Below are 27060 nucleotides of genomic sequence, written 5' to 3'. Positions count from 1 at the left end.
TTATATTTTTATATTTCACGTTTTTACAATTTTGTATTTTTATATTTGTTTTATCCATATTTGTCTTTTAATTAATATATAATATTATTATAATATAATAATAATTAATTTCCTTTTTATATAGCCATAGTGTCGACTTGGTCTGTAGTTGATCTGTAAAGTCACTATGGCAAATTTGTGAATAAATAAATAAATATGTATAGTAAGATAACAGAAACAATTTAATAATTTTTATAAAAAATTGATTTATTATTATTATTTACAATCAATACACAGTAGAATATTCTACAATGATAGAATTCTATCATTTGATTCTTAATACAATATATAATTTTGTACATTCAGCAGTAAAAAGGGCAGAATATTTGAAATCAATATCATCATATAAATATTAAATAGGTACATCATTTTGATACACATCTGTCGAGATTTTTCCTATTCATAACTCAATCACATACAGACAGAAAAAATCTTCGAAGTCCAAAAATATGGAACAACACCAATCACTTAATAATAATTAATTAACAACACCTATACTTTATAATTAATTATCACAATATAACACTATTCAAAATAAAAATTAACCAAACTCAGTCTGTTTATAATCGACTCGTTTCAGTTAATCTAATGCCTTTTGGCTCTTCCGCACTGAATGCACTATTATCATGACCATTTTCTACTTTTGCACTATCTTTATTGGTCGGCTTTGGTCCATCCATCAAGAAAATTGTAAACAGGAACATGATTGAACCTAAAATTATCATTTAAATTGTTTAAATTGTTTTGAAATTGTTAAAGAACTTTCAAATATTAAATAGAGTCATACTTATTCCGTAGAAGCCGGCATAGAAGATCATAAGCGATTCTCTGTAACCGATAGCTTTAGAAACTGGCTCCACTACAATAGGTAAGTTTCCACCGATGTTGTTCATCACGAATAAGAAAACACCAACTGCCGTAGAGCGTACTTGCAACGGAACAATTTCAACCAAAACAGCAAAAACAATTCCAAACCACATTTCAGCTGTAATTTAAAATAATTTTAATGCAGGATTTTTATGAAGAGTGAATTATGATCATATATGTATTTACATATGTAAATGTATGAGTCAAAGTTTATATATAATTATTTTTACCGAAGAAATAAGAAAGAGCAAGTGTAATCATCGCCCACAGTGGTCCAAACGCAACAGATCCAAAAGCTGGCAATGTTGAAATAAGTTGTGAAATTGCTAAAACTGCCACTCGAGATCTGATTCCAAGCTTAGCAACAAATCTAAAAATAATAAAAATATATTACTTCTTATTCACACAGTAAAATCTTTCATTTCAAATGAGATCGAATTTTCCAAAATTGAAAATCTAGTCACCAACTACTAGCTTTTTTTAGATAATATTCAAATATAACAAAATTTATGTAAAACTTACTTGTCAGATACTATTCCTCCTACTACGACACCGACGGAACCAATTCCAACGGTGACGGCAAACAACCACCAACTTAGATCGATATCAGGGAAATACTCTCTATAATACAAATCAGCATTGTAGGCAAAACACATGCCACCGCAATGTCTAATGGAAGCAGCGATACACAATAATATTATCCGGGGTTGGGTCAATACTCGCCATATTGACACCTTTGATTCTTCACCCCCCTGACCGTTTGCTGCACTTTCTTCTCCGATGGCTTGTCGTGGTGGTTCTTTCAACGTGAATGCGGTTAGAGCTGTGATAATAAGACCCACGATTCCAGCACCATAATAACCCACTCTCCAACTCTGAAATATACAAATAAGTATTGAGAGCGACTCTTATAGGAATCTCAATCTTTTAGTTGTAATCAATTTCTATTAAGCAACTGTAATGATCAAATCGTTCCAAAAAGGTACAAAATATGTAAAGATAAAAGGTAACATAAAGCTAGAGCAACTTTGAAAACCATCCAAAATTATACATATGTATGTACACAACAGGAAAATATGTAAAATCAAATGTTTCATAACCACTAATTTTCATATTCTAAAAATGTATACGTATTAGACAAATTATATTCAAACTTATTACAACTACCAACGTCCTCGCTACAAAATAAACTATATTAATAACAATAATCTATCTCATATTTATAATATAAAAGTAGAAATTACCAATCCCCAAGCGTTTATATCAGGTACATAACGTCCAACTGGAAAAGCAATTCCATATCCTCCATATATTCCCCAATTGAACACAGACAATACCAAAGCTCTCTTGCTTGCTGGGAAAAGATCAGATAGAATTCCAGTAGCTAAAGGATTGCATCCAGATTCACTGAAATGATTAAAATGATCTATAATATAAATTTAACTTTGCAGCTTATAATTTAGGTACTTTAATTTTAATTTTAAATACATACCCTGCAGCCATGATCATACGCAAAACTACCAAATGCCAATATTCCTTGACGGAACCCATCATAATAATAGCAATTGAAAACACTAGAGTGCAAACAGCCAAAACTCGAACTCGATTGTATCTAAAAACAACAACAGTTTTCTTTTTGTTTAAACAGTACAACTTCAGAAATGCCACACCGTGTAAATGGATAAAAAATAGCATTTTAAAAGATAGTGTCAAAAAGGTCGTACTTGTCGGCTACGATTCCTAAAATGACTCCCACAACTGTGAAGACTGCCATATAGGCAGGACCGGCCAAAACTTGATAGTCTATTCCCAAACCATTGTAGTTCCATTCGCAATAGATTGTGCCATTTAATTCCATTGCCAAACACCTAAAAAGCAATAAAAACACCATAAAAGACATTTGAAATTTATTATAATATCCACAAAATTGGTATTTTTCAGCTTACGTGTCATTGTCAAGAGCAGTTTCGCATTGAGTGGGTACGTCTGTAGTGTAAAATTCAGTCGAATTGAATTGACATGATATATCTCCATAGTGGAGATCCATCGCTGTGACTTTTGAAGTTGTACCTGTGCATAAATAGTCAATGTAGTTACATTCGAGCATTACTTGTAATTTTACCAATGTTTCCTTTTGTTACCTATTAAATAATGTCCCAATTCCCCTAAAATGTAGCCGATAGAAACTAGTCCCAGTGCGTAGACACTGTATAGGGAACGTAGTTTTTCTACCAGTTTACTCTTAATATCTGCAGTCATCTTGACTTTGATTTATTTCGCACCACGTCTGTTAAACCTGAAACAAAATAACAATATATTAGTGAAATAATTACACTGTTCGACACGAAAAATGGTTCAGAGACGAGATATGACTTTTCTTATAGATCTATGCCCAGTAAACACGAATCTGGTAATAAAAAATATTGATTGGCTCGTGATTCGGAGATATATGTGTTTTTAAATCGCACGATTTTTCTATATCTTGGTGTTGTTCGGTCGATGTCTCAAAATCTGTCAACTTCCTGTTCAAAATGAATATTGGAATCTATAGTCGGGTATTTTATCTTTTATTTGTAGTACTTTTCAGCTTACAAATCTCTCTAAGTAGTCGTCCAGTTCAAATCAAAAGTACGTATTTTCACTTGGGATTTTTCCCCACTGTTAATACTATTTTATATTGAGTATTTTCTATTGAAACATGTTTATTGGGATAGTGTTCTGACCACACTATTTTTTGTTTTCGTTTAAAAGGGTTAATTGGAAGCGTGCTGAACTTTAAATCGGTAAAATTGCGAGCAAAAAGCTCGTATTTACCCGGATCTGAATTGAATTAATAGGGATAATATATTAAATTATCTTTATATGAGAATTAAATAAAATTCCACTTAGAAAAATCATATTTCGACTATTCTTGTGGATTAATAACAAAAATTCTATTGATAACTGGCTTACCTCGATAAAATAAACGAATTTTTGTTATCAAATAATAACATTACATATATGTATAAAAGCAAATCTTCACTGAAAATTAGCATGTATGATTGGCTGGTGATTTGATTCTTATTTAATGTTTGTTTCTGTCTATATCTAGGACTGGTTTTGATGTTGTACAATAACTGTTATTGTACAACATCAAAACTTTTACGTTCTTTCTCATTAGCAATGAGAAAGAACGTAATTGAGGATATAAAAAGTTTACAGGGTTCTTATTTGCTAACTTTGAAATCTTTGTTGTTTATAACTTTACATATATTGGCCAATAACTGTAACGCTTTCCTTCAGTGAAAGTTGAAAAAGTTTTTTAGATTTGTTTCAAATATTTTTAAAACCGAAAGCAATTCAAGAGAATTTGAATCTTTTTTAAAATCTTTAGTAATAATAACAAAATAGTTTCGCATTGCCTTCAGAAGACGTGGAATAGTTTGATAAAAATCTACTTCAAGGATGTTTATCGTAAAATTAGTGCTCAAAATGCCCGAAAGAGGGCTTAGAATAGAAAATCCCTTATTGTGGATTGTTCAGTGATTTGATAACAAAGAACGATTTAATATCTTATCAAGGGCAAATGTGACAGAAATTATTGCAAATGTCAATCATTTTTGAAGATTAGAAGTGTACATATATACAATCTTAGAAAAATTGGCGACCCAATTCCAATGACTCAATCAAACCGGGCGTTTTCTCACAGTACACGCTCCATTTCGTTAATAATGTCATGTAAGTATAACAAACGAACCAGTCGATGGCCTTGCAATCTAGTTTGTTCATTTATTAATTCCTCATTTTGATCCGCTTGTATAATATTGTATCTACTTGCGGAAAGTTCCGGAATCGTTATCCGCATAATGTCTAACGTAGGAGTAGTTATGTACATTTTGGTCCAATTAACGATGGCAGCAAGCACTGCTTCATTGTAAGATGCTTAATCAATGGAAATTACGATTGGAAAGTTTTGAACTACTCTACATACCCACATGTGATTGTAATTTGCGTTTTTTCACTCAGAATGAAAATATAATATATGTTTGTGTTGGAGTTATTTCGAGGTCGCATTGTATTTTGTTAAATGGCTACTTTCAGTTTCGCAGAAAACATTAACTTATGGTGTTTTTGTTTATCCAAATTGGGAATGTTATTGTGGTCGCTTTGAAGTCGTTTCATTCGATGATAATAGTCACTGTTATTATATGTAATAGATAAAAAAAAAATCGGAAAAGTATATATTCCGGGAAAAATTCTAATTAGATTATATTTGAATATACTTTATTTACATGCCAAAAGGATTTTGAAAGGAAAACTTTAAAACTATTTGAGTTTTTCCAATGAATTGATAAACTATTATTTATGACCCAGAAGAATCGTTCTTAGTAGGAGATTTACTGAGAAAAGATGAATATGATACAGTGAAAAATTACGCGAAAAGATATGTGATCAAAAACTTCTGTTTGTCATACTAGTCATAAAACTTTTGTTTGAGTTCTGAACTAAACTCTAAACACCCTTTTTATAGACATATTTACATATATAAAATTAATTTTAACTTCGAAATCGTAGTCCTTAGCGATTTTACGCTCGATTTTTTTAGACTATAATGTGAAACCATTGTTTAAGTTCACTTTACAAAGTGTTTCACTACGTGATATGTGAAAAGTTTAATTTAAAGTGGTAGTAATCAAACAATTGCTTACTGAAGTGCAAATTTTAAAATGAAATGCATATTATATATGTGTGTACATTCATAAATAGATTGATAATTGAACTTTGCCATTTAAATAAACGAATGGCATTTAAGTATTTTAAGTGGTGTTGAAAATCGCGTGTTATCACAAAATCCTTAGGTGGTTAAGCTGATTTGGAATTGCGTGGGTTTTGCGTTAAGTCATTGGCGTGTATAGCGTGATGAGATTTAGCAGTTATTAAACAGGTGGACCTTGAAAACCTTTTATTTATGTTATATAATCGTTTATTTTTATTTTTATTATGTTATGCATTTAAAATCTTTGAGGAACATGATATGTATGTATGTACATCTTTTCAAAGTCGATCTTTTTTTTGTGATAAAATGTTCTGACAAAATGATGTCATGACTGCACCAAAAGAAAATGAAAAACAAAGTGGTGCAAACAATTGGAGTATACTGAATATTTCAAATTATTTTTTGTAAGGTAAGAGAAAATCACTGAAAAAAATCTTTCGTAAGAAAACTTCACGAAGTGGTAGAAAGGAGAAATTTAAAAAAAATTCAAAAAATGAAAATCTTTTCATTTTTAATTTCAAATTCGAATATACATATTTACATAGTTTTATATAAGCTTTGACGATGATTCCATTTGGTATAATTCATTCATTAACATGTGAGACCCAGAACTTGTTTTACTTGCGCTAAGATTTTCGTGGAAAATGACTCAATCAATAAACATTGTTTTTACAGTTTAACTTCCGAGGATTATATAACAATTCGGAGATCTGACTTTCAAAAGTTTCATTGACTTTTCACTGGAATGTATCCAAGAATACAAGAAAAGAATGACACAGTAACATTCTAAACAAAGTACAAACAAACACAACTTAGAAACGATTTTTCTATGAGTATATAGAAGTAACGTCTAAAACATAGATCTTTTGATCCATTTAGGTAGATTCCTTGATTTCTTTCATTTCAAACTTTCATTTTCTAGCCCAAAGCAAGCCCTTATTAGATCCATTTTATGTATATGTGTTACACCGAATCCATGAAATTGTCTATTACAAGCATTCGGCAAGAGAATTGCCGAATGCGTGAAAAATGCACGCACGTTGCTCAGTTCACGGATTCCGTAAATTCTTTGCCGAATGCGTGAACTGGACAGCGTGTTATATTATAACCAAGTGTCAAAGTGACAGCTGAATAAGGATGTTTAATTTACATATTATTATGTATAATATGACTACATACATATGTTTCACTGTTAAAATATTGATCAAAATGTATAAAAATGGCATTAATTTATGTATAAGTCATATGAGATGATCGAAACATATGTATAAGTCATATGAGATGATCGAAACATATGTATGTAGTCATATTATACATAATAATATGTAAATTAAACTAAATTAAACATCCTCATTCAGCTGTGACTTTGACACTTGTCCACGCTGTCCAGTTCTAAAAAACAACACCGGAGCGCTGCTGTCTATTTGCCGACTCCATGCTTTGAGCAGACATTTCACGGATTCGGTGTAACATTTGTACATACTTCCACAACGGTTTATTTATACTAATTTAAAGTGAAAATTCTCCTTGATCTTGAATTCCATCAACGATACAAAATGAAGAGTGAAAGTAGGGAAATAGATACGTAGAGAGGAAACTAGTAGAAGGTCATTTTTTTATTACTTCAATTTGCTTTCAAGACAATTAAAGGGCTAATTAAAGCGGCAACGAAGAACACTTATTACAATAAGCAATATGTACAGAACAGCAAATAATGTTGATTGTGCAGCTGCAAAACCTTGGGAAGGAGACCACGACGTGCATTGATTCACAATGTTCCCTATCACTATTGTTGTACATATGACAGATATGCACATCTGTATATATGTATTCTCACATGTCTGTCTTGCTCTGAAACACAGCCCTTGATCGAATAGGGTTGAACCGAATCAGGGTTCCCGACTCTATCAATTTGTTTATATATTATATTCAATGTTTTATTCAATATTTACATATGTATATACAAAGCGGATCTCGTTTATCATTATTAATGATACTCGCACCTGCTACACCTTCAACTTGAATGATAAATAACTATATATAATATATGTATAACAGACTCATTGAGGCCGTACTGTACTAACATTGAATTAATATCAAGTTCAAAATGATTTTATATTAATTTAATAATTGAGATATTTACTTAATTGTATCAACTGTTGAAGTGTCAATTCTTTAGCTGTCGGTAGGAAAATCAAACTGATTGCATGAAATAATTAAAATATGTAATACATTTACAACTAGAAAGCTTCATTTCTGTGTGTGACTTAAAAAACATATACTTGTTTTTTATTAGTTTGATTGTATTGAAAATGTTATTTTGAAATAATCGCTATTGATTACAATAATGAGAATTGAAACTATACAGATGATTTGGTCATGATCATTGAACCGTTATTTTAAATTACCTTCATGCAAGTTCAATTTCAATGGAACGCGTTTGTTTTAGAACTTCGCGCTTGATGGATTTTTGTTGCTTTGTTAGTTTTTTTTATTATTATAACACTTAATTAAGCTCTTAAGAAAGATGAGATGGGCATTACAAGAGATATAATGCGATTTCAATGGGTTATCATAAACAGCGAGTGTTTACAAAATAAATTATTAAGTTTGCACACGCATATGAAATCGACGAATACACTTAAAGTGGATGTTTATTTAAGGAAAAACCAAAGACAGGTTAAGTGACTCAAATTATTACAGGTATAAATGCAGCTTATATTCGTCGTTTTGATTATTCCAAGAATCGAAACTAATAAAATAACCGAATCGAAAATCAAAAACAGGTTTCATTGAAAATGACCGGTGTAGAATTTCATATGACGGCTGTAGAATGATTCACCTTGTTTTCCCAGATGAAAAGTTCATTATATAAATTTCTCAAGATAATATAAAAGTTTAAAATATAATATATGCTAATGAAATGTAAAAATAAGTGTTTTCACAATTTTTTGGTTATATGAAAGTTTCAAATGTTTGGATATACATATATATATATATATATATATATATATATATATATATATATATATATATATATATATATATATATATATATGTGTGTATATACATACATACATACGTATGGACATATACATATGTATATTGTAAAATTGTTGTCGATCTGCGAAATAGTGAATGATCAATGTTTAACTTCCCGGGAAGGTCAAGGCTTTATTTATTATTTTTTTTTGGTTGATTTACGCATAGAAGATTCTCAAACTTTTCGATTATATGTATGTATGTATGTATGTACCAATTTATTATTTATATCAGAATAAATATAGCTTTACAATATCATAATACGTCTTTTATTTCTTAGTATTTATTTTATAGTTTTGGACTATTGTGGTATTACAGGAAGAACCTAACATAAAAATACATAAAAATAAAAATAACATCAATAAATTAATAATATTTTTTATAATATAACAATATGTAGAATTTAGATTTTATTACTTATTTTTGAATTTTATTACCTTTTATTAAATTTTATTAGTTTATTACTAACTGATAGCTATAATTACGTATGTAAGTATGAAATTTCACAGGTTTATTATTTTTTAAGTTTAAAATTCAGTTGGCCAATAACTACATAGACTGGCTAGCAGTTGTAGTGTTTCCCCTATATTTCTTATGAATTTCTGAATTTTTATAGTATCATGCTTATTTAAAACCAACAAAAAACAAGAACATATTAAAATAATTAAAGGACTTAAATAAAACATAATGAAATCGATAAATATTGAACAAAAAAAATACGAAAATGCTTCGAAATAAGTATTAAGCTATGTGCCTTTGTAAATTTTAGCGTCGATAAGTCAAAATAATTTACGACATAAATCAAAAAAAGAATTGCGAGCCGTTTTTTTAGATAATAAATTAGAATTCAAATTAAGCATACGTTTGACAGACACCTTAATATTATACGTCGAATACATTAAAATTTTGCTCAGTAGTAATTAATATACTTATACAAAATAACCAGTTTGCGATCTAAATACCTGCGTCACGCTAGTAAAAATCAAGGTTACGGTCAAAATAAAAAAGAAAGAAAAATTCACAGAAATGTGTGAATAATGTTAAGAAAATTCGTATAATAGGTGTATGTATTTTATTTTTTATAAATATACTGTATACATTTACGTCTTTGTAACACGATGCTTTGTAATTAAAGAAGCTAAACGTCGTAATTAAAAAATAGGCATCCATTATATAATATTAAAAATGTGAAGCTGCGTTGGCGTTCATCTTTTTCTCATGGGCCGATTGCAAAAGGCGTGACGATAGAAATATGTTAGATAGGATATTGAATAATCGATCGTATGTATCGTAAATCGAAATCAACATTGTTAATGTCTACCATTTTTTTAATGATGAATATTCATTACGAAGGCCACCTAGTTCACGATATTGTTTTATGCTAAATTATAGCAAATTTATGCGATCTTATGGCTGTACTTGATGGTGGTTGTAATAATATTAGGTAATTTATAAGATGAGATAATTATGTGTACTGTACGAAATACATATAAATATGTAATATGTATTTATAAATAAATTGTGAACGGAAATATTAAAATATTTGTGGTTTGATTTTGGAAGGTTCAATGTCAAAAATAAAATATTATTCAATTAAACGTCAAATTGATGATGAACCTTCCCAGTTTGAAAGCAAGTCGAATGTAATATGACCTTTTATTTGGAAACTTTAAATATTTGATTAAATTATTTTTTTTATTTCATGCCACAGTAATATGACAGGTTTCGTCAATTCGTCACACATTATATGTATGTATATTTATTATGAAATGTTCATAAATGAATGTACATATTTCAACAATCAACGAATGCATTATTGCCGCATTGCAACAGTAATTGGGAGATATGTATATGAATTTTTATATTTTACTTTATTTTTAAATTATAACAAGAAGGCCTAACAGGTAACCCCAATGCGCCTTCCTGGCCAGAAACATTGTATTTTATTAAAATTATACAAAGTAAATACATATCAATTAGCATCCACAGAGACGTCTATGGTCAAATTTGTAAATTTGCAGCATTTTATACAATTCAGCGAAATTCGGGATTGCTAAAAACTCGAGATTTGCGAGAAAATTGGTAAGGTAGAGCTAATTCGTTGGAACCGTTTCAATGGAAATCAGATAAATCGGCAAATTATGATAGGAAACAATCAACCTGGAGTCACATATCCGAGGTCTGGCAAGTAGAAACCAGTGTGATTTGAACCTGTGACCACTTTGCACAAAGTATTATATGCTAACCGCTAGTCTATTCTGCTGGTTATGTAGAACCGTTTTAATTATAATGTCACATAAAATTTGCAAGCTTTGACAAGAGATTTGTATTAAATGTAGTAAATATATAGAAATAGTCCTATCATGGTCGGAGTTTGAACCAAAAAGTGTGAATATTAAAAGAAAATGTGGGAAAAATATTGGTAAATAAATTTAGTTTTTTTGGCACATCGGCAAATTTCGGAAAACTGGAAGACGGAATATTTTTATTTGCCTATTTTACCAGTCCGCATCTGAGAATAAAGTCAAAGTCAGTGTGGCATTGAGTTCACGATCAATGAATTTTTGCACGCAAAATATGTATAAATTTTGAGTATTTAAAAATTAAGCAAAAATTAAATAAAGGTATGAGCTTTATTATGTTCTGTATATTCAGCTTTTTGATTTTTACTTTTAAAGCGATTGCATAAATTTGCATATTTTTCGTAAAATGAGAATCTGTGGTTTGTAGAGCTTTTAGTATATGTGTGTGTGTGTATAGTATATATATACATACATACATATATAATATAAAAAAAAAATAGATATAACCCTCGCTAATGATTCTTAGAAATGGCGAGCAATTTAGCTTTAAAATGGATAAACCACTTTTTTATGTACGCAATAATGATGAAAATATGTAAGACGATTTTCTCGTCAATTGGTATTAATTGCAATGTTACATACATACATATTGTACACGCGATGATTGTTTTTATTGATTTGAACTGTTGACAATAAGATCAGTCAACATTCGATTGAGTTGAGTTGAATTTCAAACGTACGTATGCATGTTATTGGAAGTATTCTTGAGAAGCACGAAAGACTTACCCCTTTCTTTGTAGAGTAGATCTGAGACGTTGACCTTCCCGTAGAAGAAGAGCAACGTTTAAATCTGTTTTGGAAGAAATATCACATTACCACTGATAGATTGACTTATTGGCAATATATATATATATTGAATTGATAAGTAATAACTATTCACCTAACAAGTTGAAACACAAAGGAAGTTAGCTAGAAGGGGTAACCACGAGGCGCGAAAACGGTCAGCTCCTGATACCTCAGGAGCTATGTGGTGACTGAGTTGCCATTTTCACATTTGCTCACTTCATCCACCTCGATCTCCCTCTCCCTCCTTCCTACATTAACTGCCCCTCTCTTCACTCTTGGCTGGTCATTGTCTGGTCTGAAGCCCAAGAAATTGACCGGTGCCCCACCTGATGGTAGAAAAAAGCCAATAAAAAACTCACGTCCGCCTAGCTAGTCAATTATTGCCGGTTTGGTTTCATAAATCAAGTGTTTTAAAGTATAAGAATGTTTCAGTCTACTTAGTGTATGCATAGGTATATTATACAGAATGTGTACATTACTTAAGTGAGTATGTACATACTTTTTTGGTATAAATTAAGAACTTTCTTTGGGCTGATCGGGTCTGGTTATCACACTTTTTAGTTAAATTTAAATTTATTTTGGAAATTGTAGGCTTAGAATCTTGATTATCTACATAAGTAAATAAAGTTAAAATGCAAAATATAGACACTTTTCCTTTATTAAAACATTGCACCAACATGTTATCAACATTTTGGGATTTTCGGAATCATTTTATGTATGTAGTATAGCAACAGAGCTGTCAGGTCAAACTGGCCATTAATTTGTTATTGTTATAATAAAATAGAAAATATAATAAAATATTCATGAGATTCAACATGACTCTATTTGAATTAGATGAATGATTGCTTATTTCTTACTGTTCTTGTTTTATTGTAAGACTGGTGTGAGTGTGTGACGCATTGGGGCAACCTTTCAGGTCATTTGTTATTGTTATTGTTATTCTTTATTCATTTTGTGAGTATAAATTATAATAATAAAATAAATAAATAAGCAAAATGACAACCAGGTCCATTTTCCCCGAGACCTTTTGAAAAATTTAATTAGTCATTAATGTCATTAATCATTTCCATAATCTTTTGCATTATAAATGTCATATTTTTCTTATAAATATCCAACTATCATAAATATTTTTTATAACATATGAGATTTAGTACATTCCAGAACTTTCGTATGTACTTTTTATGAATCATATGCATAAAATTATATTAAATAATGATAACATAAGATATTCATAGGTATATTAACTTGATCAAATATACCTGGGTGAAATGAAAATATTATAAAGTATAAAATATTATTTTTATAAAGAATAACTTACACCATTCTAATATAACACTCGGCGTCTTCACTTTAACATTGGCACAATGTAATTTTAAAAAATAGTGTTACAAGAAGTGTAGAAATATTGATGCCTTCTACAATATTTTTAGAAATGTGTAGATATAATTAGGTTTTAACTTTTCTAGATATAATTTTTGTAATACCGAAAAAAGACAGTCATTTTGAAAAATGAATATTTCGCAATTATTCTCTTTTATTTTTACTATTTGCGGTCTCAAACTAACCCCGATGATAAGATTTGACACTAAAAAAAATTTGTTAAATCAGAGATACTTTTGTCAATAAAGATATTAGTCGTAAAATAAAGTTTGCTTATATCTTACTATTATTTATTTATGTACATACACTGCCAATTAATAAATTCCTGTAAATTTTGCTTATAATTTAATTTGTTGCAAGTGTGATTATCTTGATTCATTTCTATGATTAAAAACATTAGTCAAATGTACATCATACATACCTATAGATGCCACAGTTTATTTATTTATTTTAAAATTAAGTCATAGTGACATTATAGGTTTCCCAAGACGATAATATGGTTAACCACTTAATCGCCACGCGTATGTAGAAACCGATTCGATTATTTTATTATACACGTGTTTAGTGCCAACCCTTGACACTATCTCTTGAATATATCACAAACCAACGAAAAATATAGACTTTTTTCAATTTCATTAGTATCACTGGACATTTTTAGATGTCACTGTGAAGAAACCAAAATTAATTTCGAGTCACAGCCTTAAATATGATGGAGCGCGCACCGGTGCACTTATGGCGATGAAGTGGTTAAATGCAAATACAAATTCAAAAAACTATGAAAGAATTTATGTTGTTTAAAGTATATTATTCAATTCATGGTTTCAAATGAATATTTTCGAGAACGAAATTTCATTGTCGAAATGTAAAAAAAAAAAAAAATGTCAATGATTTTGCAACATTTGCCAATTATAATGAACGTCATCGCTATCGCTAACAACAGTTACTTTTTAGCATAAAAAACTAATGCGGTTTTGATCGACTTCACAGAGGAAAATACAAGTGTTAAATAAATATGTTAATACCCAAGACGCACTTTCCATATTTACGAAAGTTTCATTTTCTAAGAAACGCCAACGACCAGTCGCAATTAATTCATTGGCATTATTCCATAGTTGAGAATATCTACATATGCATATGAGATACTTGCGATTCCAAGTATTACGTCCGATGGGGTAAAAGGATGTGGTAAAGGTAGTACTCACGAGGTATGTACTACTGTACAAAATCAGGTTTTCATTGTATCTCAGTTCAAGGTCCGCACTCAGGTCAACGCTTCTCAATGTGTCGGTACCTTCACGTGTGCTTCACAAATGGTGGCTATCGTTTCAATGAAAATTGTTGATTTGATTATAAGCATTTTTTTCCTGCACGCATGCCTCGGGTGCATTCGATAGTGATCGCATATATCATGTTACTTTATGGTGACCCTACAAATAGAGTGACATTTCACGGCGAAACGAGGAAAGGCGTTGTCCTTGTTCAGTTCAGCTCGGTTGTTCAGCTAATCGGAAGTTGGCGAAACAATACTGTAAATACAACGATACTTGTGTACTTGTTGTTTATTGTGTCGCTTTAAAATGCAAATGTCAATAATGATGGAAACTGGCGGTTTCAATAGATCAAAACATCTATTATACAATTGCTGCTTAACCTTATTCGGCTACGTGTGATATACCCAAGTGTGGAAGAATAATATAAGACATGACATGCAATTATAAAAAAAGCTGTTAATTGTTAATCATGTTAGATTTACAATCAATGCTCAAAAAGTGAATCAAGGAAGCACAGTAGAAGAAAGTATCAAGAAATACGCCACAATTGACAAGTTGTACAGACCTACTATATACCGTTTGATACGAAAGTTTCGAATGGTTTTATTGATTAGTGTCACTTAAACTTATTGTTTTTTACAAGCCTCATTTTTCAGATTCATCAAAAATCACCGTCAAAGTGATGCTTTGATTGTCGATAAAGTTTGGAATGTCTGATATCTACATATGTAAGACTAAAACAAAAGTAGCGGTAATATCCTGGATTATCTGTCACAGATACTGAAATTGGCGTTCTTATTCAGATACTTTGATATCATAGAACTGCATAGAACAATGGCAAGCTTTTAATTGTGTGGTCACGGGTTCTATCCCGTATGCTGCTGGTCAGAACTTGGTTATGTGATTCGAAGGTCGATTGTTTCCTATCAGAGTTTGCCAATTTATCTGATTTCATTGAAACACTTCCAACAAATTGGCAAACTGTCCCACCCATTTCGCAAAACTTCGAGTTATTCAGCATCTCGATTTTTGCTGATAATAAAATGCTGCAAAAATTTGTTCTTAAATGTCTCTGTAGCTCTGTAGCTATTTATACATGTCGTGTTAATTATATATGTTAATTAAATACAATAATACTTAATATGTTTAGCATACAAGTCACGTTTGAGCAATCTGTTATGGCGAAAACACACAGAGAGGTATGGGACGTTATGTGTTCTTGGTTTCCCGCAAATGCAAATGACAAGTTTCTCCTTCAAATATGGGATTCACCGTTATCGATCACTGTCAAGCAAGGACGAAAGGGTCTCTTAGACTGTATTCGTTGGGGGGTGGTGGCCTCATGTTGAGGGCTTTAAGGGTCAAATTCCTTGACCTTTAAAGCGGGCTTAGTACTGTCAAGCAAGGATAAAATATTACCGTAAAAACTCCAGGGGGTAATTTTTGGGACTGTGTACGATGAATATGGACTAGGGGTGCTGCGTTTTTCTGCATTTTTAAAAGTATGTTTTCGCCCTTAGACGAGTGTGCATGATTGATTAAATATATAAATATTGACAAAAATTAAATGACCGTAATAATGCTACATAAGTATCTGCTCTGTATATTTTCGGTCATTGAAATATCTTCTACATACTACTTACTAGTATTAATTTGATTTTCTTCTAGATTAGTTGACCAACTACACATCGAAATCGCAATTGATTTTTTATTTTTAAAAGTAGCAACTAAAAATAATACCTATTAATATCTTTATATTCAAGATTGTACATAAATCGGCCAAAATCATACACATACAATTTCGTTTCTTCATCCATGTTCGTCAAGTTAATTTAATCTTCAATCCAGGGGCGTCATGGGGGCAAAAATTTTGACCAGTAAGGAATGACTCTCTAAGGGGGGGGTGTATTATATTAAAATAAAAAATGAGTGTATATGAATTTTAACTATTTCTTTTAATACATTTTTCGGTAATAGAAAGGCAATCCTATTCAACCATTTGTTTCGTAGGATAAACGAGTAAGACCAGAAAAACAAAATATATTTGGGAGTTAACATTTTTTTTCTGGGAAAAATCGATGTGTTTTATACCTGACAGTTTTCTAAAGAATTTCAATCATAGATCTAGAATAGACTAGATATGGCATTACATACAAATTTCGTTGGAGATCTTGGTTTAACTAGCGGGGGGAAGTGGGGGATAAAAAAGGTTTTTTCCCTACGACGCAGCGGTCGGCGTTTTTTTCACTTCCCCCGCTAGTTAAACCCCTCGCACCCCTCAGTTAGTGACGAAAAGATGAAAAGATCTCCGCATATCTATCGACAAGATCTCCACATATTTATCGACAAGATCTCCGCAATCGACCTTTCCTACTTAGAAGCTACTAACCTACTGAGAGAAAAGTGTGCATGTGCCATGTATTTTGCATGCGCCATGTATTTTGCATGCGCCAAAAGGGAGACCAGTATAAACCGTGAGGGCGGATCTATGTATTATACATCTATGATTTCAATATTCTATTTTTGGTTTATATTTTAATTCAAATTCATAATAATACATTTAACAACGTGGATAGTTCCATTCAAATCTAGAGGGGGGCGGCTGCCCCCCCCCCGGCCCCCCCAAATGAAGCCCCTGCTTCAATCATCTGAAACTGATTACGAGTTTATTTTATATCCTATTCAAAGTTTTCAAGACTCGTTTCATATACTTGGTGAACAATTAAAATTTTATGTAGCCGGTAGTTTGTGAAAGGACCGTTAAACTGTCGAAGGTCTCACAATGCTTAACGGATTTGTTACCCTTCGATCGAGGTTCCCTTATGGCGGAAGTGGTGCAACCCAACTGCAGCCACGGTTTTTTCAGAACCCACAACTGTCCACCGAGTGGTTCCGATTGTTTTGATCGGTTCGCTTGTACGGAATTAGTTGCGGTCGATTGCTATGATAAACGTTCGAGGATAGCTTGTGCAACGTATCGCAACGCTGATTTCAACCTTCACCTTCCTTCCGGAATTCTATACGGCCAACCCTAAATAAATGCCTCAATATAAACTGCATACTAATCTGACAATCTCTAAGCATATTATCAAATAAAAAACTGCTTGAAGTTTGCACGGTTTAGAAATTTACAGCTATTTTAAATAAGGTGATTATTAATGGTCCACTTTCAATTATTGTGGAGGCGGCGACGTTCGAGTCGGTTTTTTATACGTAAAAACTTTATAGGTCTTGAAGAGCGTTTCAGCGGCCATGACCTTATTAAAAAGATGGCTATCGTGATCTATGCTCTTTATAAGAGTGCAAAGAATCTCGCATGCTGAGAGTTTATTGTTCTCGCTGCATATTATGTAAGGCAGTTAATTTTCTCCATTATTTATCATCAAACGGTCTCATTAAGGCTAATCATCGATTCACGCGAATCATCATCGATTTTGCAAAATATTGTATTTAATGAGTGTTGCATGAACCGTTATACTCGGGATATTGATTTAGCTAAGCTGGTAAGTGCAATCGAATGTTTTCTTCGGAGGTCAGTGCGAATTTTTTGAAAGGTCACTTTTTGGAAGTAGGAAGTGAATGATGGAGACATTTAGTTTTTTTTTTTTTTTGTAGTTGAATGGATTAGTAAAATTTAAATTGGATCGTTTGCAGAATTATTTAGCGTATTTGTTGTTCCGTTATTGTTTTTTGTGTTTGTCGTATATCTATGGTCCATTTAGCGTTTTATTATGTAAAGTGAGCTGGTTTCATTTACATAAAACGTAATCGTAATTTACGAATGATAATAAATAAATTTTATATTTCTTTTCAAGTAAAACTACTTTATAATAAAAAAAAATTAGAATATGGCTTGTTTTATTGTTTTATTTCGACAGAATTTTTTTATTCAAAACTTCCGAAACAACTGAATCAACGTGTTTTGTTTGACACATGGCAAAATGTGAAGATTCGCGAACGCGTCGAAGTATTTCGAAGCGCTCGAGAATCTCGTTTTAATCTGTCTGAAAATTATATAGACCAATGTTTTTTATATTTTATGTGTTGCATGCTTGCTCTTGACATATTTTATACTATAATTTATTTTGTAATAATAATTAACTATATATTTGGCGACATCTTAAATTTAAGTATTGCCTGTCTCACACTTAAAGGTCTGTTCATACTTAACAGCACTGCACGGCTTCAGCACTGCACGACTTCGTTTAAAATATGTCATTTTATTACATTTCTTTTCATATCTACCTACACGTCGTGGTCACGTCACGCTTACATCACTTTGGCCGAGTGCAAGGCAAAATCGGCTTACTTATACATTACAGGCCATGACGATACGGCGCAATATTGCTTACGTCGTATTGTCGAGTACTTACAATATGAATGCATACACGTGCATTCGTAGCTAAGCGTCAGAATACGTCAGCAAAAATGTTTCGGCGTTTATCAAACGAAAAATTATGTATAATCGCGTTTTTGTTGGAAGAGGAAGCTCAAGAAGGCAATAAAAAAGCACGGAGGCGTTTTGATGTGCATCCCATGTTAAAAAATAGAAAAACCGAAGGAGAGTTTGGGACACTGTATAAGGAGGTTGTGGATGATGGACAAATTTTTTTTAAATATTTCCGTAAAAAAATTAAAATTTTTTTAAATATTTTTGCCAAAACCATATAGAAAGAATGAACAGCTGTCAACTGTCACTATCGATAATTGGTCCAAAACAGCAAAGCGGCAGACTCATGGCACGTAATTCGCGTGTATTTCCACGATGGCCAAAAAAACGGATACGATACGTTGACGGATGTTGCTGTAAGGTATGAACAGGAAATGTCGGGTACTGCTGTAAGCCTGCCGTGGCGTAAACGTGACGGTTGGTATGAATATACCCATACAAAATGCACCAAAGAATACTTTTCGTACGGCCGGATACCTGCTGAAGTCGGTACGTGCCGACTAGGTATGAACAGACCTTAAATCGTTGACGCATCATAATTGCATTCTGATTTATTTTGGCCAAAAAGAGATGACCAGTCATACTAACTTGAATGTAAGAAAAATAAACACTGCTGAAAATATAATGACTTGTAGCCGTCACAGTAGTGACATTCTGCTTTGTACTTGGACTCAAAATGTCAGCCGATTGTCAAGTGATTTTTCAAATAAGCTATTTTGTATGTTGGTTATAATGTAGTTGTAACATAATCAAAATTTTCAGCGTAGGTGTAAACATGTAAAAAACTGATGGTTTGGGTTTGTTAGCAGATATTTTGACCCTGGCAGTTTATGAGTGGGCTTGTTTACTATCGCGACGGCATCGAAGCAATTCAATGTTTTATTTATTTTTTATAAAACGGTAGTCAGCTGTTGATATTGATACTGTTAAATATAAATCATGCACGAAACCATTCTTTTAAGCACAGAATATTTCCATCAATGTTATTTTGCACGCAAATGAGCAACTACATACTACTAGGCCAAGTTTGTACTCAAATTTAATGAATTGTGATTTATAAATCCATTTTTCTTCAAAAACTTCGAGAACCACTTGAAATTCATATGCATACAATTTCAAGACCATAACTGTAAAATATGTAATATTAAAAAAAACGAAAGTGATACAATATACAAGTCGATAAAAAAGTTTTCGGTCTCACTTAAAAAAATCTATTATGTATTGAATTAACTAGTTATTTATACACAAACTTATTAATAATTCGTCTACAACGTACATATTTCTAAATTGACATATGCTTTTTTTATATATGTATATAAATATAATGAATCTTTTTTACAATAAAATAACTTTAGAATAAAATTACCTGTCGTTAGACTTAAATTTTTTTGTTTTTAAAATTTAAATAATAACACAATATTTGTGCAAATATTTACCAATAGAGAGGCTGTGGATTTAAATTCCAAACTCAGAAATTAATTACAAATATGTACTTATGTCTATCGCTGCTGGTAAGATCTGAATGGTTATTAAATCCAGCTCGACCTTCTCCTATTGGAGTTTGCCAATTTATTTTTTTCTTAATTTTTGTGATGGTACCAAGCCACTAGCCAGAAGCGTGGCTTGGTAGTTGCATTGATACTAAGCACCGAGAGGGCGTCAGGTTCTTATCCTTGCTTGACAGTGATCGATAACGATAATGGGATACACCGTTACCGTTAAAGGATACAATTTTACCGAAAATGGTCCAAAGAGTCGTTTTGGTATAGATCACTGTCAAACAAGGATAAATACTACCATACAATTTCAATCGGTCTCCGTGATTTGATAGAATGTGGTCTACCTCGCGGGCCGGAATGTGAAATTACCGAAAACGCAAATATCGGAATGCAAAGATCGAAAATCGAAAGATCTTAAGTCGAAAGATCAAAAAAAAATGGTGCATGGTAAACGGTACATACTCACTTAATTTGCGCGAGCAGGATACAACATGAACAAGAGGAACATGCTTTTCCTCCCGTGTTAATGTGCGCGCGCAGAATACGGGAGGAAAAGCATGTTCCTCTTGTTCCTGTTGTATCCTGCTCGCGCAAATTAAGTGAGTATGTACCGTTTACCATGCACTATTTTTTTTTTGATCTTTGCCTTCCGATATTTGCGTTTTCTGTAATTTAACATTCTGTCAAGTCACGTAGACCCAATTTCAATGACATAGGTCGAAAGTGTCGTTTTGAAAGGACGTGTTCCAACGTGTGCCATGCACACGTGCCATTAACGTCACATTTCTTCTATATGTTTAAAACCATCTAAAAAAAAAAACCACGTGCCACATTCACCGCTGTGTGATTTCATCCTTGGGATGACCTGTTAAGGCAAAATTTTGAAACTATCTGTTGAGGACTTATGGAATTCATAACTTGAAAATCATAATCGAGAAAGAATATTACGAAATACAAAAACCTTGTAAACATAGAATGAATTCAAGACGATAAACGATATATAATAATTATAATTATTATTTTTAGTTGTTTGTGTATATATATGTTTTGTTTTTGTTATGTCTAATTTATTATTTTGTTTCTTGTCTTTTCTGTTATATTTTTGACCATTGTGGCGCATTAGGAATTCCTGTAATGCTACAACGGTCCAAACTTTAAATAAATAAATAAAATAAATTAGGTATATTCATATTTTTCCCCCTCAGCGCATGCTTTTTTATAATTATGAAAAGAACCAACGCGATGCTTTCAGATGGATGTTTTGATAAATAATCAATAACAAAAACAATAATAAGATACCGTTTTATCGGGAACTATATTTTTTATTTAAAAATTGGAATATGCAAAATTTTCTTTTTTTTCAGGCTGTCAAATTATTACAATGCAACGGTCATTGAAAGGGATAAAAATGAACGGTTTCGACCCTGCAGGGCAAAGACGATTAATATGTGAGGCACATTGGCCATGAATATTTTGTCGGGGATGAAATATTCAGGAAAGCGTTGCCTCCCGTTTGGCGCATGCGCGTCGAGACGTTTCGTACGCACAGATTGATTTGCGTTGTTAGTGGAGGTCCGCGTGTTTTCAGCATCGCCACGCTCTCGCCTATATTCTGAAACGGTTTTTCATAAATGACAACCGGTCCGACGAACCGGTCGGGGCGCGCCGCGTACGAGTAGAGCGCGAATCCGGTCGGAAAAGCGGAGGAAAATCGAGGAAATCGCGCACGAATCCACCCTCACGCCACGTTGTTTACCGCAGGTGAGCGCTCGTCTGTAAACATCTATTGAGCTTTCACTGAAATTTTTCAGCAAATCGTAATGCGTGCTGAATTACGTGATCGAGGTCGTGTTTCTAGAACGATTGGTGATGATGCTATGTATAACAAACATACATTATATAGTACATACATATGTATATTTACATATGTACATATATATAAATATATAATTTTTTTTTTCAAAAGAAAAAATTTAAAATAACAATAAATTTTTAATCATTATTTTATGCAATATATGTAAGTTATTTACAAATGTCATTTAAAATTTTACCTATAAATTATTTATAGAAGATTACATTATACGTATGTTTATATATTTATATATAAAGATTTTGACTGGTTTTCCAAAACAAATATACTATTTTTTTATATAATGAATTAATTTAATTTTTAGCCGGTATTTATGTTAATAATTACGAATATACAAATAGAGTATTCATTTATCAACATTCATATAAATTACATTTAAGATTGCATTACACTTTAAATTAATTATTTATTAGAATAAATTAATATATTATTAAATAAATATGTGTATACGTATATGCATGCATATTTTGAAATTGATTTGATGTTTTTATTTGCATGTATGAAATTGTGCACATTGATATTCAACGGATGGTTTTAGAATGAGAATAATTGTGTGAATTTAAATTGAGAAGTTGTGTTATTTGAGAAAGTCTTTTAAAATTGTAATTTTTTTTATTATATTGTTTTTATAAAAAATACTAATTATAAAGTATACATATGTATATATGTACATACATATATGGATCTTCAGGTATTTTATAGTAAATATTATTTTTAAAGCTCGTTTCAAGCTTTTCAATAAGTAGTAATTTAAGATGCAAAATTTTGTGAAACCTTCAAAAAGAAAAATAATTAAAAAAAAAATAAATTATATAAAAAATTTAAATGAAATAGTTAAAAATATATTTTTAAATCGATTTTTCACAAAAGAAAGCGCCTTGTGGTCACAATTGATTTTATTAAAGTTCCCGTTGAAATGCATGCTTCTACACCGTTCTTTTCTGTCTTTTGGGTCCTTGCATTATAGAGAAATTCATCGACTAGTTCGCCTAGAATTTTATAACTCATATTTTTAACATTTCTCTTTTTGAAAAAACCATCCAATTTACAATTTCATCTAATGGACTAACCATTAGTATTGAGGTCTAATCCCTCGACGAGAATATCATTCAATCCCACATGAATTTCGTGGTTAAAATTTTTAGCGATATCTTTATTATTCAGCAAAATCGTCGTTTGATCGTTGTTCTTCAACATCCAAGAAGTTGACCCTTCAGCTGAGCAAATTCTAAAAGCGTTGTTTCACGAGATGGGAGTTTTGTGGAACTTGTAGCATTTGCCTATTTCAGCTACGCGAAAGTATTCTGCAATAATAAGAGATAAGAGAGATAAAAATGACGACTTACGCGAAAACCATGTGAATTGTATAAGAGATATGTAAAAAGCAACTTACACACGTTCAGATTCTGACACGATATCGGAGCAAGTATAAACGATATAGACTAATCAAAAAACACACCCTGATCATATGTGTGACATTTTTCATTTCATGTAATATTGAATCTTGGCCTTTGGCAGAAGAATTTATGTTTACGATTACAATCATTGTCGTGATAGAAACCGTCACGATTTAAAATCACATAATCTTCTCCTTTTACGTTTGCATTGAAACCGTCATCTGGTTATCCACTACCTCCACCAATTTTGTGTAAACTTGATTAATAGGCTCACCTAGAGTTGTAAAATTTCTGATTAATCTTATGTCTGACAAACAACGATGTATCGTTATTTAAAGTTTAACCCAAGATTCACAAACACATTATTGATTACATCATAACAATTCGTTTATTTTATCGAGGTAAGCCAGTTATCAATCAAAATTTTGTTATTAATCCACAAGAATAGTCGAAATATGATTTTTCTAAGTGGAATTTTATTTAATTCTCATATAAAGACAATTTAATATATTATCCCTATTAATTCAATTCAACTTAAGATTTCTGTCACATCCATAAATATGCAATGGATACCCGATAACGGAGCCAGCAGTATGGCACATTCTCATATAAAGACAATTTAATACATTATCCCTATTAATTCAATTCAGATTCATGTAAATACGAGTAAATACTAGTACGATCTTTTAGCTCGAAATTTTACCGATTTAAAATTCAGCACACTTCCAATTAACCCTTTTAAACGAAAACAAAAAATAATATAGCAAGAATACTATCTCAATAAACATGTTTCAATAGAAAAAACTCAATATAAAATAGTATTAACAGTGGGAAAAAATCCCGAGTGAAAATACGTACTTTTGACTTTTGATTTGAACTGGACGACTACTTAGAGAGATTTGAAAGCTAAAAAGTACTACAAATGAAAGATAAAATACCCTATTCCAATATTCATTTTGAGCCGAAAATTGACAGATTTTGAGACATCGACCGAACAACACCAAGATATAGAAAAATCGCGCGATTAAAAAAACACATACATATCTCCGAATCTCGAGCCAATCAACATTTTTTATTACCAGATTCAATTGACTGGGCATAGATCTATAAGAAAAGTCATATCTCGTCTCCGAACCATTTTTCGTGTCGAACAGTGTAATGAAAGCAAACCAATTATTACTATATATTTTCAACTGGAAAACACCAAATATCATTCTGAAACCCAACAATCAGCATGAAAAACTTCCACAGCGTAAAAAAGCAGGTCTAAAAAAGATCTGAAAATCTCAATTTTTAAAGTTTTTAACTCCAACTAGGTACCTTCGAAGGGGAGATTTCATGGGTCAAGATGTTCAGCTTAAATTAAATGCAAGTATCAAAAGCAGTACGATATATCTGGTAATCATAGATAGGGACCTTAAAAATGCCTCAGAAACAATAGTCTACTATAACTTCACCTTTTAACGTGATGAAGACTCCTTCTGCAAACTGATCGTGAATTCCTAGCCACGTCCTGTAAGTTCCATTGCTGAAATTTTTAATAAACTGCTCAACATCCGAAAGAGATGAAGGTGTTAGAAAAGAAGCCCCTTCGGCATTATACGTGATCAAAGCATCCTACCAAGTCAACGGTACAGAAGGTACAGTTTAATGATAAGTAATCTTTTCGATAAGTTGGTGGTTCTAAAATTGAAAATTTTACTTAACATTGCAGTTTTATAAAGGGAAAAGTCTAAAATACTGAGAAAAGTCACATAAAAACTCACCGGAAGCATCATTTGATGCAACGAGAACGAAGTTAAAGACGAAGAGCAGCTTTCTAAACATCTTGACTGCGAATGATGTTACAATGTCAATGCTAGCTCACATATGTATGTACGTATATCAAAGATCTTATCTCCTATTGATAACTTGAGCAAATTTAAATTATTTATGTACATATGTATGTATGTGCAGAGACAAGGACAAATAGGACGCGTCCTGAAAGGGTAGAAGGACTCGAGTACAATGCTCCCTATAATTTTTTATTGTTATATGTATGTAGGTAGTGTCTCTTGTGGACGTTGCTTTATGCGGTCATCATTAGAACCGTGAACAAGTGCACTGTAATCATTGACGTAATAGCATGATTGGAATTGACTCTAGTCATAATAGTAAAGTTATTATGGTGTAAAAAAAAATAGCCTTGACATTGTCTACCGCAAGCCTGGCTCTGTATAGGTAGTATATTTATATTGATTATTCAATGATATATCATATGTTATGTAAAAAACCACCATTTTTGGAAATAATAAATTGTAGCTTGAGCGAAACTCGTATACATAGTAACCATTTTTTGCAAAACTATTACTTTTTTTACTACAATTTTTTTTGTACTATAGCATGTGGTTAAAAAGTGTAAGAAGGAAGATAATGTTTTTATTTCCTTGTATAAAAAATATATAAATAAATTCTAATGCTTTCATTGTATTTATTAATTGAATTCTACATACGTACATACACATATGCATTATTTCCTGACTGTCTAAAATACGGCTCTCAGAGCCATCTTTTGAAGTCTTTTGATTTTTTATATAAAATTTATTAAAATTGTATTATAATTAGTGAGTGGACCGGAAGCGTGCCGTTCATTGTTAATTGTTCGCGGTGTCATTGTTAAAGGTTCGCCTAACCTTTTTTTTTGCACTCTAGCTTTTTAAATAGACCCAAAACGCCCCTATTCCTGGAAAAACCACGTTCCCTATCCGCCCTTTAATTATAATTTAGCGTGGACGTGTAGAGAGGTTTTCGAGATCGGAGTGAAAGACGCCCAGTAGTTCTAGAGGTAGTTTATTGCTATTGATCCGTCGGCCTACGAGCTCCGAATGAAGAACGGACCAAAACCGCCTAATGTTTATACCCATAGAGTACTATCCGTATAGAGAGATCATTGGTCGATGGGTCGCGAGACCTGATTGGCTGTTGTATACAGCTTGTTCATACGTCGAGGCCTTTTTGGCGCGAAGCGCTAGTAAACTAGTGGTTGACAACTCTACGTTACATTATTATTATTGCTGACGTAAATAAAACTGTACATCAAAATTTACAAAAAACGTAGCTCACTGTTTAGCGATTGTTTACAAATAGAGAGATTGTGGTTAGATATCCCGGTCGGAATCAAAAAATTTATTCGATTATCTCGATGTGGACGAGCTGCTGGCAAGATCTTTTGAGTCTTCTAATAAATCCAACTTAAATTTTGTGACGGATCCTATATAAATCAAAATCCCTTATTCTCTCTTGCAAATATAGCTTGTCTGAATTTAATAATTGTTGCAAGCATTATATCAACTTGTTTGTT

At 31.8% G+C, this 27060-nt stretch overlaps 1 protein-coding gene across 1 annotated transcript; it reads right to left on the bottom strand.

Moving 5' to 3' along the window:
• Positions 1-226: 226 nt before the first annotated feature.
• LOC143914360 (hexuronate transporter) lies at positions 227-12044 on the bottom strand. Its single transcript, XM_077434551.1, has 11 exons — positions 11948-12044; positions 11794-11857; positions 3048-3202; positions 2853-2976; positions 2631-2774; positions 2399-2518; positions 2151-2313; positions 1429-1781; positions 1137-1276; positions 827-1024; positions 227-751 (listed from the first exon to the last, which is right to left on the bottom strand). The coding sequence occupies exons 3-11, from the start codon at positions 3163-3165 to the stop codon at positions 600-602; spliced, it is 1512 nt and encodes a 503-aa protein (XP_077290677.1). The 5' UTR covers positions 3166-3202; positions 11794-11857; positions 11948-12044; the 3' UTR covers positions 227-599.
• Between the last annotated feature and the right edge of the window lie 15016 nt (positions 12045-27060).

The sequence above is a fragment of the Arctopsyche grandis genome, chromosome 7, assembly GCF_051622035.1.
Source record: "Arctopsyche grandis isolate Sample6627 chromosome 7, ASM5162203v2, whole genome shotgun sequence".
Lineage (NCBI taxonomy): Eukaryota > Metazoa > Arthropoda > Insecta > Trichoptera > Hydropsychidae > Arctopsyche > Arctopsyche grandis.
Note: the sequence above shows the minus strand (reverse complement) of the source record. Positions and strands in the feature narration are given on the sequence as shown.

What these genes read in the sequence shown, in the direction of transcription:
- LOC143914360 (XM_077434551.1), bottom strand. Translation starts at nt 3,165, where the DNA reads ATGACTGCAGATATTAAGAGTAAACTGGTAGAAAAACTACGTTCCCTA. An exon ending in ATATAAACGCTTGGGGATTG is followed by an intron (nt 1,782 to 2,150) that starts GTAATTTCTACT and finishes TGTATATTTCAG; the next exon opens with AGTTGGAGAGTGGGTTATTA. An exon ending in TGCCGGCTTCTACGGAATAA is followed by an intron (nt 752 to 826) that starts GTATGACTCTAT and finishes TGATAATTTTAG; the next exon opens with GTTCAATCATGTTCCTGTTT.